Source organism: Eleginops maclovinus, chromosome 12, assembly GCF_036324505.1.
Source record: "Eleginops maclovinus isolate JMC-PN-2008 ecotype Puerto Natales chromosome 12, JC_Emac_rtc_rv5, whole genome shotgun sequence".
Classification (NCBI taxonomy): Eukaryota; Metazoa; Chordata; class Actinopteri; order Perciformes; family Eleginopidae; genus Eleginops; species Eleginops maclovinus.
In genome coordinates this window covers 23,692,843-23,707,255 of record NC_086360.1, presented here as the reverse complement: position 1 = coordinate 23,707,255, position 14,413 = coordinate 23,692,843, and the positions used below count along the sequence as shown (strand labels likewise).

Below are 14,413 nucleotides of genomic sequence, written 5' to 3'. Positions count from 1 at the left end.
GTGTAAATCACAGATAACTCTCAAGTGTGGTAGAACAGCAAACCATCCTGAGCCTTTTTTTCAATATAAAGAAAAGATAAATGTTGGCTGACCCTGTCTATGCTTTGCTGAAGTCGGCAATGAACAAAACATGGTCTTTGTCCGATAGCCTCCCCCCTAACTGCACCTGTATAATGAATAGAAATGTTCAACATGCTCTATAATGGAGTACTTAAAACGGTTCATTGTTGAAGTATCTTGTATCAAGGGTAAAATATATGATTGAGACCCTTCACAGTCCTGAATGTGGTATAGACAGAAGTTACCATTCAACACCTTAATACACTTTTATTTAACCTGATTTGAAATGTTGCAATGTTCTGATCCTGGGTCCTGACCTTAAAGGTCTCCTATCATGCTCTCCGTTTTCCAAAGTGCTGATTCTTAAATTTGAGTTGAAGCTGAAGCTGGCCACGCCCCTTTGGAGCGTCATGATCTCTCTGTCTGAAGAGAGAAGTTTCTAACGGAGAAACTCAGCTAAACGCTGCCGTGATTAATATTATGTTCCAAACCACATCAAGCATTATTTGTGAAACACTTGGGACTGTATATTGCGGACGATAGGTTGAGACGTGTCATGTGGGCGGGACGTTACCAGGAGTTCAATGTAAAGCCAGCCCACATTTCCGATATGACGTCATATCGGCAGCAAATCTGGAACAGCTTGTTTGTACCCCTGTTTTTAGAGATGTGGGTGATGAGAAAAAGAGAGAGGGTTGTATTTTCTGACAGTTTGCGAGTCTCCTTACACACCGGGGACACATATTTATAAAAGACAGCAAAAAGTGCATTTTCATAATAGGGGACCTTTTAAATTTGGGAATGTCTAGAGGGGAATGTTGTCAATACAGCCTTAGCTGGCAGGTTTTGTAGTGTGTAACTCAGCTTTGTAATCTGTGTAATAGAGTTTATATTTAACTCCAACTTCATATGTTGAAAAGAGCGGTCTAATCTTTGTACACTATGCTTGTTTAAAAAAGCATCATTGCCTCTATGGTGACTGCAGGTGGATGGTGAACTCCCGCACTCTGGACGATCAGCAATAACAGCATTCTCTTAAACCCTTTGACATTTTAACTCGATTGGTGGATAAGCCCATCAACTCAATCCAGGGCTTCTTGCCGCGCGCCGACGCTGTGTTTGTAGCGGTTGTCATAGCTGAAGTTGTCTCTGTAATGTCAAGGCAACGCTGTGTGAAACTGATCTATGGTATTTTAGGCTTCCCAGGGGCTAACATTTTCCACTTGAATTTAAAAGGGGACTTGCCTTGGGTCAGTCATGAGGGAACTCCTGCCCCCCCCTCCCCTGCTCCTCTGGGATTCACCACCACCTCTTATGCTCTTAAGTGCTGCTCTCTAACACGGGGCTATATTTAAAGGAGCACCACCATTGTGGCCTTTGGGTTAAAAAGCCTATGAGGCAACTTCTCCAATCCAGTGTTCTGCTGTGTGTCGACATACATGGCCAGCTGTGGCTCGCTGTCCCATGATCAACCTGTCCTCTGTACTTATAGCTTTAAAGCTAAATGTCGCCCTTTAGATAGATAGACTACACTTTACACTATAACATATACGGAACACGTTAGAATACTCTCTGATACACCAAACTACTAATTATACGCGTACTATATACCTGTGTAAAGTAGCTTGAAATTAAAAGTAGAATACATCCTGTGAGGTAGTGTAGGTAGGCTGCAAGAGAAAGAATTTGTAGTGCCAGTCTACATTTTTGTGAAACAACACATCCTGGGGTAGTTAGGAAAAGAAAATGTGGAAAGAGAAGCAGCCAGTTCAACAGCCCATTATTATCGTGTGCCAGTTTGCTTCAGTGGGACGTTTGTCATATTTAATGTGTTTATGTTTAGATGGAAGCATGAGCCTCTGGTTTATGACGCATAATCCGGCCTTTACTTTACAGTAAGCATGTTTCATCCCTGCGAGAGGTGAGCAGATGTGCACATCTAGTTTGCTTATGTCGGCTCCAGAAGTCACACAGATGTGTGTACAGGCCTCATACTTACAGCTCTTAAAAATGAGTGAATCATGTGGTTTCCTACTGTTTCCTGCAGGATTATATACCTCTGATGGTTTGTCACACCTTCAGAAAGGGTCGCAGATGAGGTAGTTGCAGCGTTATACATCTCACGGCCCTGCCACAGCTGCCCCAACAGGCTGAAAAAACAGCGGTGGGTATAAAGACACACTCAGTCCTACTAAAAGTGTTTCGTAGCTTTGTTGTCTTCAGTTTTTGTTCGAACTGGAGCAGAAACATTGGAGCTGCTTTGTGCTGAGCGCTGTGCAGTGTGCTACTATTGCGTCACTGCCAATAGGGGGGCACAGACTGTATTTTTAGAAGGGGAATGAGCATATTCTCCGAACAAACCACGTCAAGCACTCTGCTTGCGTATGCTAGGATTATTGTGACCGGGCTATTTTTAAGCAGTGTGTGTGTGAGTGCCTTTTTTCTGGGTCAAGTACGGTGCCAGGGCTCTCTCTCTCTCAGGGCTGCTGGTGGATCATGCATTACAGGTCCTATGCTGTTCACATCTGCATTAGTCACAAAGGAAAGAGTCGGAGAGACAGACGGAGTAATAGCCTTTTTAGGATAGGCCTGTGTCTGCAACCAACAGTCAAATCAACTAAAAAATGATCTCCAACCACTCAAATAATTAATTCAGAAGGCCTCATTAATCGAATGTCTAGTGTAAATGGAAAGCCACACACACGCCCCACTTCTATTAAATACACATTACACAGAAATATGTGACAAACACATTTTTGTGGGGGCACGTTTGGGTGTGTCTGTCTTTATTTGTTCTTCCATGAACCATCAGAGAGATACACTACAACTGTTCACTACGCTGAAACAAAACGTATGTGTATATATTTAATATTTGGATCTCAAGCCTCCAAAAATATTGCTTTCGACTAATTTCCAAAATTAATTGATTAATCGTGTGGTATATAAAATATCAGAATAAACTGAGGGAGTTTCTGAAAGACCGAGGCAATGTTTTTAACACCCAAAATGAAAATGTAATTCATATTTCAGAGGCTCAAAACCGTATATCTGCAGTCCTTTTAAATAAAAACGACGACTTAGATAACGAATCAGTTTCAAATGGGTGTGTCGCCCATGCATGGCAAAAGAAAATCAGTTAAAAGCAACGATGGTTTCAGCTGTAACCTATTTGTAACCCAACGTGCTTGGCAGCTTGACACATAAATCACATCTATCAGCTTCCCTACAGATCCGAGCTCCTCATCCTGCTGCATTGGTGTGACTGCGGGGGTTCCCTCTGTGATGCTGCCTGGTGCTTTCCTTGTCCCTCTCTCTGTTTGTCTCTCTACCTTGTGTCACTTCCTTGAGTGTGTGTTACCAGTGGAGGGCAGCTGGCTGGACGTTGATTCACTCATTCATCATTCTCTGTCAGATAGCCATTAAAAAAGACATTAAAATAATCTGTCTTACTGTGTCACACTGACTGACTTCCAAATCGGCTCAGCTGTCACATCTAGGATCGCTGGCCAAGAGGAAATTCTCAGAAGTTGGTTGCAGCATCAGTTGCAACCCACATTAAGACTGTTGCCACATTGTTGAACCATGCTTCAAGTAGATTTTAAAGCTGTTTGTCACCGACACTTTCAACTAGAATGAGCCAAGTGACCTTCCCCTCTAAAGCCTGCCACTGACTTCTAGAGGCTTTTCTCCGGGCCTGTCCAGGATAACCTAGTTTTATCCCAGTCCATCCCAAGAGTAGAGTTATATTCAGTTTCTTTGTGCTCTGATTTTGTCAACGTGTTCTTCTTCTGAAAAATGCAAAGAAGACAATGTTACTCATGTAACCAGAACACCTCCCATGCTGTTGGTAAGCCCCTGCTCCAGGTGGAGAAGTCCTACAGGCTACAGTGGGGGGTTATAGAGGGGAGCGTTTAATAACTGGTGGACCAGAGCCCTTTGCCGACACCGGGAACCTCCCCAAAGCTGGCCTTTGTCCGCTGGATAAATGACGCAGAAGGAATATTAGTCTGATTAGAAAGAATGGCCGAGTTCCAAACAACAGGATAGTCCACTTGCTGCCTTAGGTCAGAAAAAAGCGAGCATTGGGGTTATGCAATGGTCTAGTCACATTTTAACGGCCAAATGCAGGCTCAGAATAATACAGTTTCATGGTGACTAAGATCTCGTCCATCAGGGCTGCACCGTAAAGTGTATTTTCTTTAATCCTCACTGCGATGACAGCGTAATTGGATATTTTCCGCAGCCGTATGTGATCACAAACAATCCCTTCTTCTGCTTGACTTTCACCTTCTTTGTTTTGGAAATATTAACAGGTGTAGGGACAACCTGTTTTAAATAGTTTACATGTCTTGTTTTTTTCGTCTCTTCTTACAAAAAGTCCTAAGAGTCATCACTCAATTTGACAGATAAGCAGCCTTTTAAATTTCCCTTTCCTTGTTGACTCCTCTTTTGTTAACCTTAGCTGACATTGCCTTCAGCCCTGTTCTCGTTTTGTACTCGCTTTGCAGCAGTTTTTCTCTTAGCGGTCACAACCAAACTTCTGCAACTCACGCCACCCCCACGCTGGTTATGTATAGCCCACACCTACCCCTATCTGCCCACTGGTTTGAAAACAATGCTTTGTATAATTCTGAGGCTGCTATTTGTGAAACCTCATGCACAGGGAGCTCTTTCAGCGTTATGTAACGCTCCCCACTCAACTGTAATCCCTCTTATGCTGAGTGAGCCCCCCCATGTGATGGTGCTGAAGGGTTGGGAGAGACGGGGTGGCTGTTCTACGACTACGACTGGCTCTACGGGTGCTCTCTGTAGACTCCACCCGCCCCTCCTCACACACTGTGAGGCCTGTGTATAAGAACAGAAGTTTATCCTGGAAAATCTCTTACTTGGATCTGGGAGGCTGCATGGAGGCACAGTGCTGATGCTCCTCCTCTGTGCCTCCGCTCGGACTAGACCTACAGTAACTTCACCGAGCATTAAACTGTGTATCCTGAATGACGCTCCGGACCTCCTCTCGTCTTCATCTGAGTGTGAGACGCACGGATTAATCTTTGTCCTCGCGTGTGTACAGAGGAATCTCGCAGCTTCTGGAATTTTGTCTGTTACCTTTTGCTTGTGATGTTTTATGTTGCTGGTTTTGAGTGATAGATGTTGATGAATAGCTGTTGGAACTTTTCTTCGCGGTATGCTTGTAGGTATTTAATTGTATTTTCATTCACAGCTGACTTACCTCATGCTTTTATGTGTGTCTTCCTCCCCAGGAACCGTCAATGTGGACTTCAGCTGGTGATTTGACAAGTCACCTATAGGATCCCCTCTGAGTCTCTCCTGTCCCCTCTCCCCTTCCCTTCCCTCTGTCCCTCCCTCCCCTCTTCCCTTATCAATCTTCTCCCCGATCCCTCTGTCCCCCCTCCTACAAAAAATTCACCATGCTTATCAAGGAGTACCGCATCCCCATGCCCATGAGTGTGGAGGAATACCGCATCGCTCAGCTCTACATGATCCAGGTGAGGTCACAACCCGATATATATAGCACGTTTTTGCTCACACACACCAGGTTGGAAAGCGGTAAAGAAAGGAGAGAGAAATGAACGGGGAGTGTGATAGCAGCGTGCCCAATTATGAAGTGAGTGGTCACATGGTCTTGCGTCAGTGTGATGGAACAAAGAGCGCTTGTGTGCGGATAGATTAACCAATTTAAACTCTCTGAGCCGGGCTGTTTCCATATACTGCGTGTTTCTTCAGGACACAGGGTCGGGACACTTTGCTTTCACTGCTATCTCATTGCACACACACCCTCCCGTGATGGAGATGAATATACTCTTTCTATAACAGTCAGATTCATTAGTCTTACCAGGGCCCTTAGCTGGAAACTGGGAGTCTGTGTAAGCGCTTTAGGGTTTATAGCTTCAAGCAGGAACGGGTGGTTTGTACAGCTTTACTTCTCCTGTGTGGCAACATATTTTCGCTTCATATGAGATGTCTAAGTGAAGGAGGATTTATTTAATCCAGTGGTACGGCCAGGTGCACTCTGAGCGCAGCAGAACACGGCAGAGGCATGGTGAGCAGTCACGGGTTCAAACATACCTGTGACAATCCAGATTAGGTATGTCACTCATTCGAAAACACCCAAATGTCTACAAATATCGACACAAGGAAAAGAAACCTGAAACCATGAGCACAGAGCGGAAGTTTGAGTGCAGAGAGCGTGAGTCGCATTAGCGTAGGGAAAGTTTTGGCAGCAACCATTTTGGATTCAAACCAGACCCTGGAGCTTGTATAAAATTCCTCTTGGTATTATTGTAACGTTTTTATTTTTCAGCCACTGCGAGGTACAGGTCATACAAATATTTTTAAAGAAAGACCAGATATCGAAACTCATTGCTCTGGAGCTCCGGGACCAGTTGCAAATTGCTCAACCTAGCGTAAGGCGTGGTGAAGGCAGATCCAGAGTCTGAGAACGATTAAATGTGCTGGAGGGGCACTTTACATATTTATCGGTTTGAGGCATATGCTCATCTTGGCACTAAGCATTCAGCAGTTGTGCGGGGATTGTAGTTGTTATTAAATGCGTATCACTAGTGGTTTAATGTTTGTTGAAGACAAGATTGAAGGTAAAGGCCCTTTAATCAGGCTTATTGCATGGTTCAGTGTGTCTTCTTCAGTGATTTTATATTGTGTCAAATGAGGCGGTGCTTTCTTTAGGAAGTGAGATTCATTGGTGAGTCAAATATCCATAGTGCAGTGTTATGTAAAAATCCCCACCTAAATCTGGACATGTATGGTGGGTTTACATGACTGTCCCTTTACAGCCAACACAACGCGCACAATGTTGGATCCAAGTAAAAAATGTCGACCTTGCATAAGGAAACCCCAGCATGCCTTCAAGCTGTTGATATTTCTAAAGAGTGGCCCCTCCTACAACTGTTTATTTGGGTCTTACACCCAAATTAATTATTGTTTATGTTGACAAAAAACTAAATATCCACCCACTCGTGTAACAATACAGCACATGCTCCTTTCTTCTCTATGAAAACCGGTTATATGTCAGTGTCTGAATATTAACCTGAAGCCGTAGGAACAGTTTATCATTAGAAATACATTTCTCTGTCCTCTTTGCACCAATGAGAATATCATTATATCACTGGAACGTAGTGTTCTCTAAAGGAATATCAGACTTTCCAGGTAACACGTTTTTCTGGTGTTCTCCTTTGTGTCCCCTCCCCCTGGTGTACCAAACAGACAGGTAATCCAGCTGATCTGTAGATGGTAGAGAACAGGACTCCGCAGTCATTCCGTGGAGCAAGCAGGTGTTTCAAGACGGCACAATCTGCACCAAATTCCACACACTAATAACTTATGTGGCACATAAAGTCAGGGTATTGAGGAGAGCTATTGATCACGTGAAACCGTAACTCCATTTTTAGTTTTGCTGGTCTTGTGTCCTGCATGTCCTGTGTTATTTTGTCAGACGGGACATGCAAAGACTCTGCGCATGTGCGACCTGGTCTCTTAAGTCTATAAAAAGAACGTGTGCATTCTGCAACATGTAATCAAATCACATGAAAATAAATAGTTTAATTAGTGACCCATAGTTACCTTTCCCCCTGACCTCACCCTCTCCACACAGCCCTGTTGCTGCAAGGCTTCTGTCACCATGGCAACCATGACATCAGTAGCGTGCCGGTGGTCAGGTTTTGTTCATGAGAGGGAGTGAATGAAAAGAGGAAATGGAGGACAAAAGAGAGGTTGCGAAGGAGGGAGGGGGTGGAAGTAAAATAGAGAGAGAGAGAGAAGAGAGAGAGAGAGAGAGAGAGCAGTATTTTGAGCAGAGAGGATTTTGCTGGCGTCTGTGGGTATGTTTCATTGCTGTATGTTACCAGGGCAACTGCACCATGTAGGCCCGCCTGCTTGGGATCCATCCCCTGTGTAGAGATGTCACAGAGGATGTCAGGGCCTCAGGACAGCCGGGACATCTCTGCACCTCGGCCTGCAACGTCCCGCCCTATCTCTCTTCTCACTCCCTCTCCTTTGCCCTTACAGCGCCCGCCTTCTCATCTGAGAGCTAATTGTAAATTCATTATCACCACATAGGGATTTGCAGAAATGCATGAAGCGAAACGCGGAGAGTGTGAGAAATGAAACGAGACGATCTCACTGCGTCTCAATCCTCCCTCCATCATGTCCTGATTAAGCAACTGTATCTGTGGAGTGAAGAAGCATCTCAAACTCTCCTCACTGACTTGACAGTTAGAGGGGGAAAACAAAAGCAGGATGTGACTCCCCTCCCAGCTTTAATGGTGATGGCCTTTATTTGGTTTGATGTCTGTGGGCAAAGATTTAAGGGCACAACTTCAAAGTCACAACACAGCGGCACTTTGTCTCTGTGAACTGAGCCAAAAAGGATTTTACAGTAGAGCGCTGTAGATGAGAGAGACCCCCCCCCCACCCCCCCCATCCTATTTTGTGACTTCCAGAGACTCTTGAAATCCATTACATCATTCTTTTCCCAACAGGTATAACACACCCACTGTTTTCACCAAGAATCTGTCAGTTTAATTTCCCTGAAATCAGATTATCTGCTCGCTCTTTTCCCTTGTTTTTTACAACGGGAACGGCCGAGCCCTGTTTTGTAATGGTTCTCCCGCTGAACTGGAAAGAATCATCCGTCGCTTCAGGAGGGAGAAGAAGAGACACTGCGTTTGGCAGGCTGCTGTTACCTGTCAGACGCAACCTAATTATAGAGACAGCCAACAACAAAACACAAGGATTTCTGCTGACTTAACATCAGGACATCATTTGCAAACATTTGGAAAACTCAACAGAATAAAATCTTCCAAATATAATAATACTCACAATATAACACTGACCTCATAGTCTTAAGTGGCACAAGTGTACGTACACATGTTTGGTTTTTGCATGTATCTACAGCTTCATGCATTTTTGCAGGCTTTCAATGCAGTACACTGAATTTGACATTTCATACAAATTGTGTTTGGACTTTCGGTTCCTGTGTGGTGTCCTGATGCTGCGGTGGCGTCTGTGCTGTGTCTCCGGAGCAGTGTCTGGGCTGTTGAGAGCAGAGCGGGTGGCTAATGAATGACCTGTCAGAAGTAATGAGGTCCGGAGCGATGGATGCTTCATGGCTTCCTCCTCCTCCCCACTCCACTGACTCACTGCCTCCATCGCCTCTCCCCCCTGTGGACTGACTGGAGGAATCTGTCTCCCTATTATCCCAGTGCTGCACTAAGCACCGTGTTTATACTTTCTGTATGTCGCCTGAACAACGACTGATGATAGGAATACGAAAGATGCAACATAAGCAATCTCTGACATTTTATGGCCCTCGCTCTTTGCTCCCTGAGATTTTCATATCCTCAGCACTTGGACTATGCTCAGCTGTCCACGTTTCCTTTTTCCTGGTTTCATAACCACCGCAAATCTTGCTCTTGCCATGTCACACATTTCTGTCTTTAAGGCTTTGAGTCACCTAGCTGTAGGTCTGCTAAACTGCATGTGCAGGCTCCAACCAGCCTCTCTTCCTGTGTGCACCTGGAATGTAAATATAGGAAAAGGTGTGGCTCCACCAGCTGGTTTTGGGCTTCCTGATTTGCAATTCATAGCTTATAGGTTTTTCAGGATATCACATCTTCTGTCGTGTTTTTAATTTTGCGAAAGATGTCCATTAATTTGTCTGTTTCAGTTCCTTTTAACACTAAACCAGGGGTGTCCAAACTGTTGCCTCATAAGTTAAGTTATAAGTTAGAAAAACAAATCAAATGTAGGTGAATAATGCACGATACTTTCTAATGGTTTAATGAAAAAATAACCTACATCCCATCTCTCTTTAGGGTTTCATTCCTTAAAACAGAAGCCTCAGATTGTTTATAAGAAGAGTAAATATGAAGGTTAAATTTCAAGCTTGTAATAGAAATAAGTTATTGGGCTTTTTTTTTATCAACTAAGATTTGTTAGAAAATGTTTTAAATTCTAAATGACTAAATTAATTTGAAAATTGGGCTCATTAATATATTTTAACATAGATATTTGAGAAGTACAAAATAAGACAAGCAAAAGTTTAATTTGTGGGCCGTATTCCATTATACTTCAGGGTTTGGACACCCCTGATCTAGACTTATTTAGCTAATTGTGTCCTTGTGTTATCCCAAATATTTCTAACAATTGTCAAAAAATCTGATGTATTGTATTTCATTACTCTTCTGACAGAAAAAGAGCAGGGAAGAGAGCTGTGGTGAGGGCAGCGGGGTGGAGATCCTCGAGAATAAACCCTACACAGATGGGCCGGGTGGGACGGGCCAGTACACCCACAAAGTTTACCACATTGGCATGCACATACCCAGCTGGTTCCGCTCCATATTGCCCAAAGCAGCACTGAGGGTGGAAGAGGAGTCCTGGAACGCCTACCCTTACACCCGCACCAGGTGAGGATTTCATGAACCTCCACACACCTCTTCAAAGCAGGAGCGAGAGTGCATTCAACTCTGCCAAGGGTGCGCAGAAATGTGAGGTTTTTATTCTGGAGATGCTCTGTGCATGGGCGTCTAAATGCTGCAGCTGGTGGATTTACACATCCATTTTTAAACATACTTTCACACAAAATGACCATATGCACATTCATTATTCACCCCATAATAATAATAACAACGATAATGTACTTTTATCCTCCCATTTGGGAAATTATTATTTTTAATTCTATTGTTTTTTATGTCCTGGTGACCTTAAATTCTTGGAAGAAAGTGTTGTTTTTTTCAGATAAAGTGCTGTTAAATTAAAGTATCAGAGGGCCACGTTTATCCTCAGCAAAAATATATCAAAACATCAGTTATCTCTCACTCACATATACATTTGTGAAGCACAAATCCGGATAAATGACACTGCACAAGTTGTATGATGTTTGTAAACGGACATTTTTAGTTAATTAATCTAGGCTGAGGGATGCAAAAAAGTATTATAAATATTCAGTGTATAACATATAAAATGCCCTTACTTGTAAGAGTCCATGTGACATACTGTAGTCCCGAGTTCTGCTATCGCTGCTGTCGCTCAATGAAATACAGAAAGATAAAGTAAAGACCTCAATGTTTCCAAGCAGACCTTCAGATTGCTGTGTGTGTCCAGCATCGCGTACAGGCTGATAGAAGTGGATGGCCCCTCATTCTCAGGGTGTCAGTGTTTGTGTGTGTGGAGTCGGACAAACACACAGACACGAAGGTACTGAACAGAGATGCGCCCTTGACTATCATGTCAGGATATTGATAGACTGCAAGTGCCTGTTGACACATCTATTCAAACAGTGACAGCCTTGCCTCAGACGCCACGGATGCAGCAGATGGGCATGGCTCACACGTTTCCTACCCTCAGCAGTGAGAGGGTGTTGGCACTCGTAAAAAGAATTGTCATGATCTTGAGCCGTTGGGTTGAGACGCCAGTGTCATAATCAAGGCAGCTATTAACCTATTATGCAATCTAGCCCTTTGGGACATTTGTTCCGTTGTTTCTGATTTTGTTGCCTCTGCTCTTTCAGATACACTTGCCCCTTTGTTGAGAAGTTCTCCATTGACATTGAGACCTACTACAAACCCGACACCGGCAACCAAGTCGATGTCTTCAACATGTCTGCAGTAGAAAAGAGGCAGAGGAGTATTGGTGAGGCAGTTTGGTGTTGATCCTGAACCTTCACAACGACAGAAACTCAGATTTTCAAATATGAATTGATGTGTATCATGCTGCACACACTATCCACAAATAGCAATATACTGTACAGCTCTATTAGGGAGCCAGCAAAGCAAGGAATGACCTTTTCAATCAATAGTTATCGACAGGTTAGTAATAGTAGATTTAGTTTGATGGTGTGTCTTTTATATTGGTATTCCCATCAGGAGCAGCTGAAGCCGACTTGTGGCAATGTAGTGCTACTACAAATGTTTTTCTGAAGAAACTCAACTGACAGCCAGATTCTTTTATTCAGAACATCCAATTAAGTTTTAACACCCAATCTACGTATGTACTGTAACAGAAAATACACAGAATTTGTTCCATAATTGATGCAATATAACCAACATGCCAGTCTCCGTTAGTCATTCTGATTTGTATCTTTGGCAGACCCGATTGATATAGTGACAGATCCCATCCCCCCTCATGAGTACAAAGCAGAGGAGGACACACGGCTCTACAAGTCAGCCAAGACCCAGAGGGGTCCTCTGCAGGACGACTGGATAGAAGACTACAACAACAACCCAGGGAAGACCCCCATCATGTGTGCCTACAAACTCTGCAAGGTGGAGTTTCGCTACTGGGGCATGCAGTCAAAGATCGAGCGCTTCATCCATGATGTTGGTGAGTAAGCAGTTTACAATTCAACGAATGTTAAGAGAACACAAAATGCAGTACTGCTGTTTTAATTTTGGGTTCCACTTACAGAAAATCTTTCCTGAATGTTGTGGCTGTAGAATATTTTGGGTAAAAAGTTCTGGTACAATTTATTTTATATTTACTTCTAAAAGATGATCTTTGAACAGGGTCTTACATCAGAAGGAGCTTAACACAACATGAAAGTAAATCAATGCTCTGTTTATTTTTTTGTTTAGTTATTGAAATATTTCGTCCCTAAAATCTCTGAATAATCGTAATAAATACAAGCAATCTTTTATTTATAAGAATGCAGGTGTGTAATATTACCTGTTTTTTCCTCCCAGGACTGAGAAAGGTGATGGTGCGCGCCCACCGGCAGGCCTGGTGCTGGCAGGACGAGTGGTACGGTCTGACTATGGAGGACATCCGGCAGCTGGAGCTGGAAACGCAGCTGGCCCTGGCCACTAAGATGGCCCAGTTCAGTCAGGCTGAGGAGGCCACAGAGGCCAACGGAGGAGCGCCGTCTCCAGACAAAGAGCAGGAGGCTAAAGAGGCCATCAGCTCCATTGAAGCTGAGGAGGTGGTGGTGAGCTCCGGAGGAGAGACTCTACAGCCCAGGGGCGTTCTCACCAAGCAGTGGTCCACTTCCTCCAGATCCTCCCGCTCATCCAAGAGAGGAGGTGAGGAGCACGCCATCTTATTTACTCACTCGTGTGTGTGAGACTACACAGTCCAGAGACATTATCACATCTAAAAGTACACCCCATCACACCTTTATATGTTCAGTCTGCCACCCGACTCCTTCCTAACTTAAAGGCTGAGGTATGCTCACAACAAAGTCAAACGGTTCCTTCACAAAACACAGAAAGTTGTGATGTTTGAGTCCACGCTGGCAGCTGGTATGTGAAGAATTCAACAGGGTCGAGCGTCTAGCTCGTGAAAAGTAGCACTTTTTTTTTACGTGTCATTGTTCTGTGTAGTAAATTGACAATCCTAACAAACATAGTCTTTGGACACTCGCCTGAAAGGTGAGCGCTTTTCTGTGCTATCTGACTTACCTCCCGTCAACTCAGCGGATCTCACCTGGGTTATTTTTAGCAGCCACTTTGACATCACATGTCCGAAACACACCCATCTCTAGTGTCACCCCTACCTCCTTGATTCTCCTCCAGCAAGTGCACATACTCCAGTACTGTACTTAAGTACCATTTTTACCACTTTTCTGCTACCTAATACTAATATTTAGCTTTATACTCCACTACACGTGTTACATAACTTAAGACTTAATTTAAAGATTCAAATAAATGATACAAATATAATTAATCAAGTTTAAATACAGGATAATTCCCTGGTGGAATTCACAAGCTTAAAATAAACTGAAAAAAAAGCGAGATAAAAATGAACACATAATTAGAAATTGTATTTGTAAATAACATCCTTATGCACCAGCTGAAACATTACAGTGTTGGATAATTATTCCTCATAAATAATAATCATTTTTAGTATTGTAACAAAATGAGAGGTACTTTTTCTACTTTAAGTAAATGGTGACTCTTATGCTTTTGCACCCAAGAATAGTTTTTAATAAAGGACCATTAACTCACTGTCGCTGCCGCCTGCACCCTGACTCTCATCCGTCGCGCCTCGTCTCACCCCTGTGGTTTTCTCGGGCTATTTTTAGCAGCAGTGCTGACGTAACACACCAGAGGAGGCTGACGCTCTTCACAGTGACCCTCCTCTCCAACACTGCTGTTTCCTCCTGTGCGCTGACAGTCACAGCTGTGCCCCCCTCTCACCAGCATGCCCCTTACAGTGATACCCCCCCCCCCCCCGCCCCCCCTAGCTCCTCACCCATAATGTATTAGGCATAGACTGAAGACATGTGATACACCTTCTTTTGCCATTTTCCTCGAGCGGCATTTGGTGGTTTTAGGGGTGTTTCTAGCTTGTCAGTGCTACAGTGGGTCTCACTTTGCACCCT

General features: G+C 43.7%; 1 protein-coding gene across 6 annotated transcripts in view; it reads left to right on the top strand.

Moving 5' to 3' along the window:
* The window catches only part of LOC134874006 (membrane-associated phosphatidylinositol transfer protein 2), a 44,257-nt gene that overhangs the window by 9,746 nt on the left and 20,098 nt on the right, over window positions 1-14,413 (top strand). For 4 of the 6 annotated variants that reach the window (XM_063897967.1, XM_063897965.1, XM_063897966.1 and 1 more), the window contains exons 2-6: window positions 5,322-5,567; window positions 10,288-10,502; window positions 11,606-11,727; window positions 12,184-12,417; window positions 12,777-13,112. In XM_063897967.1, coding sequence (XP_063754037.1) covers window positions 5,490-5,567; window positions 10,288-10,502; window positions 11,606-11,727; window positions 12,184-12,417; window positions 12,777-13,112 — 985 coding nt within the window. In that variant the 5' untranslated portion in view covers window positions 5,322-5,489. The other 2 variants (XM_063897963.1, XM_063897964.1) reach the window with 2 other exon arrangements.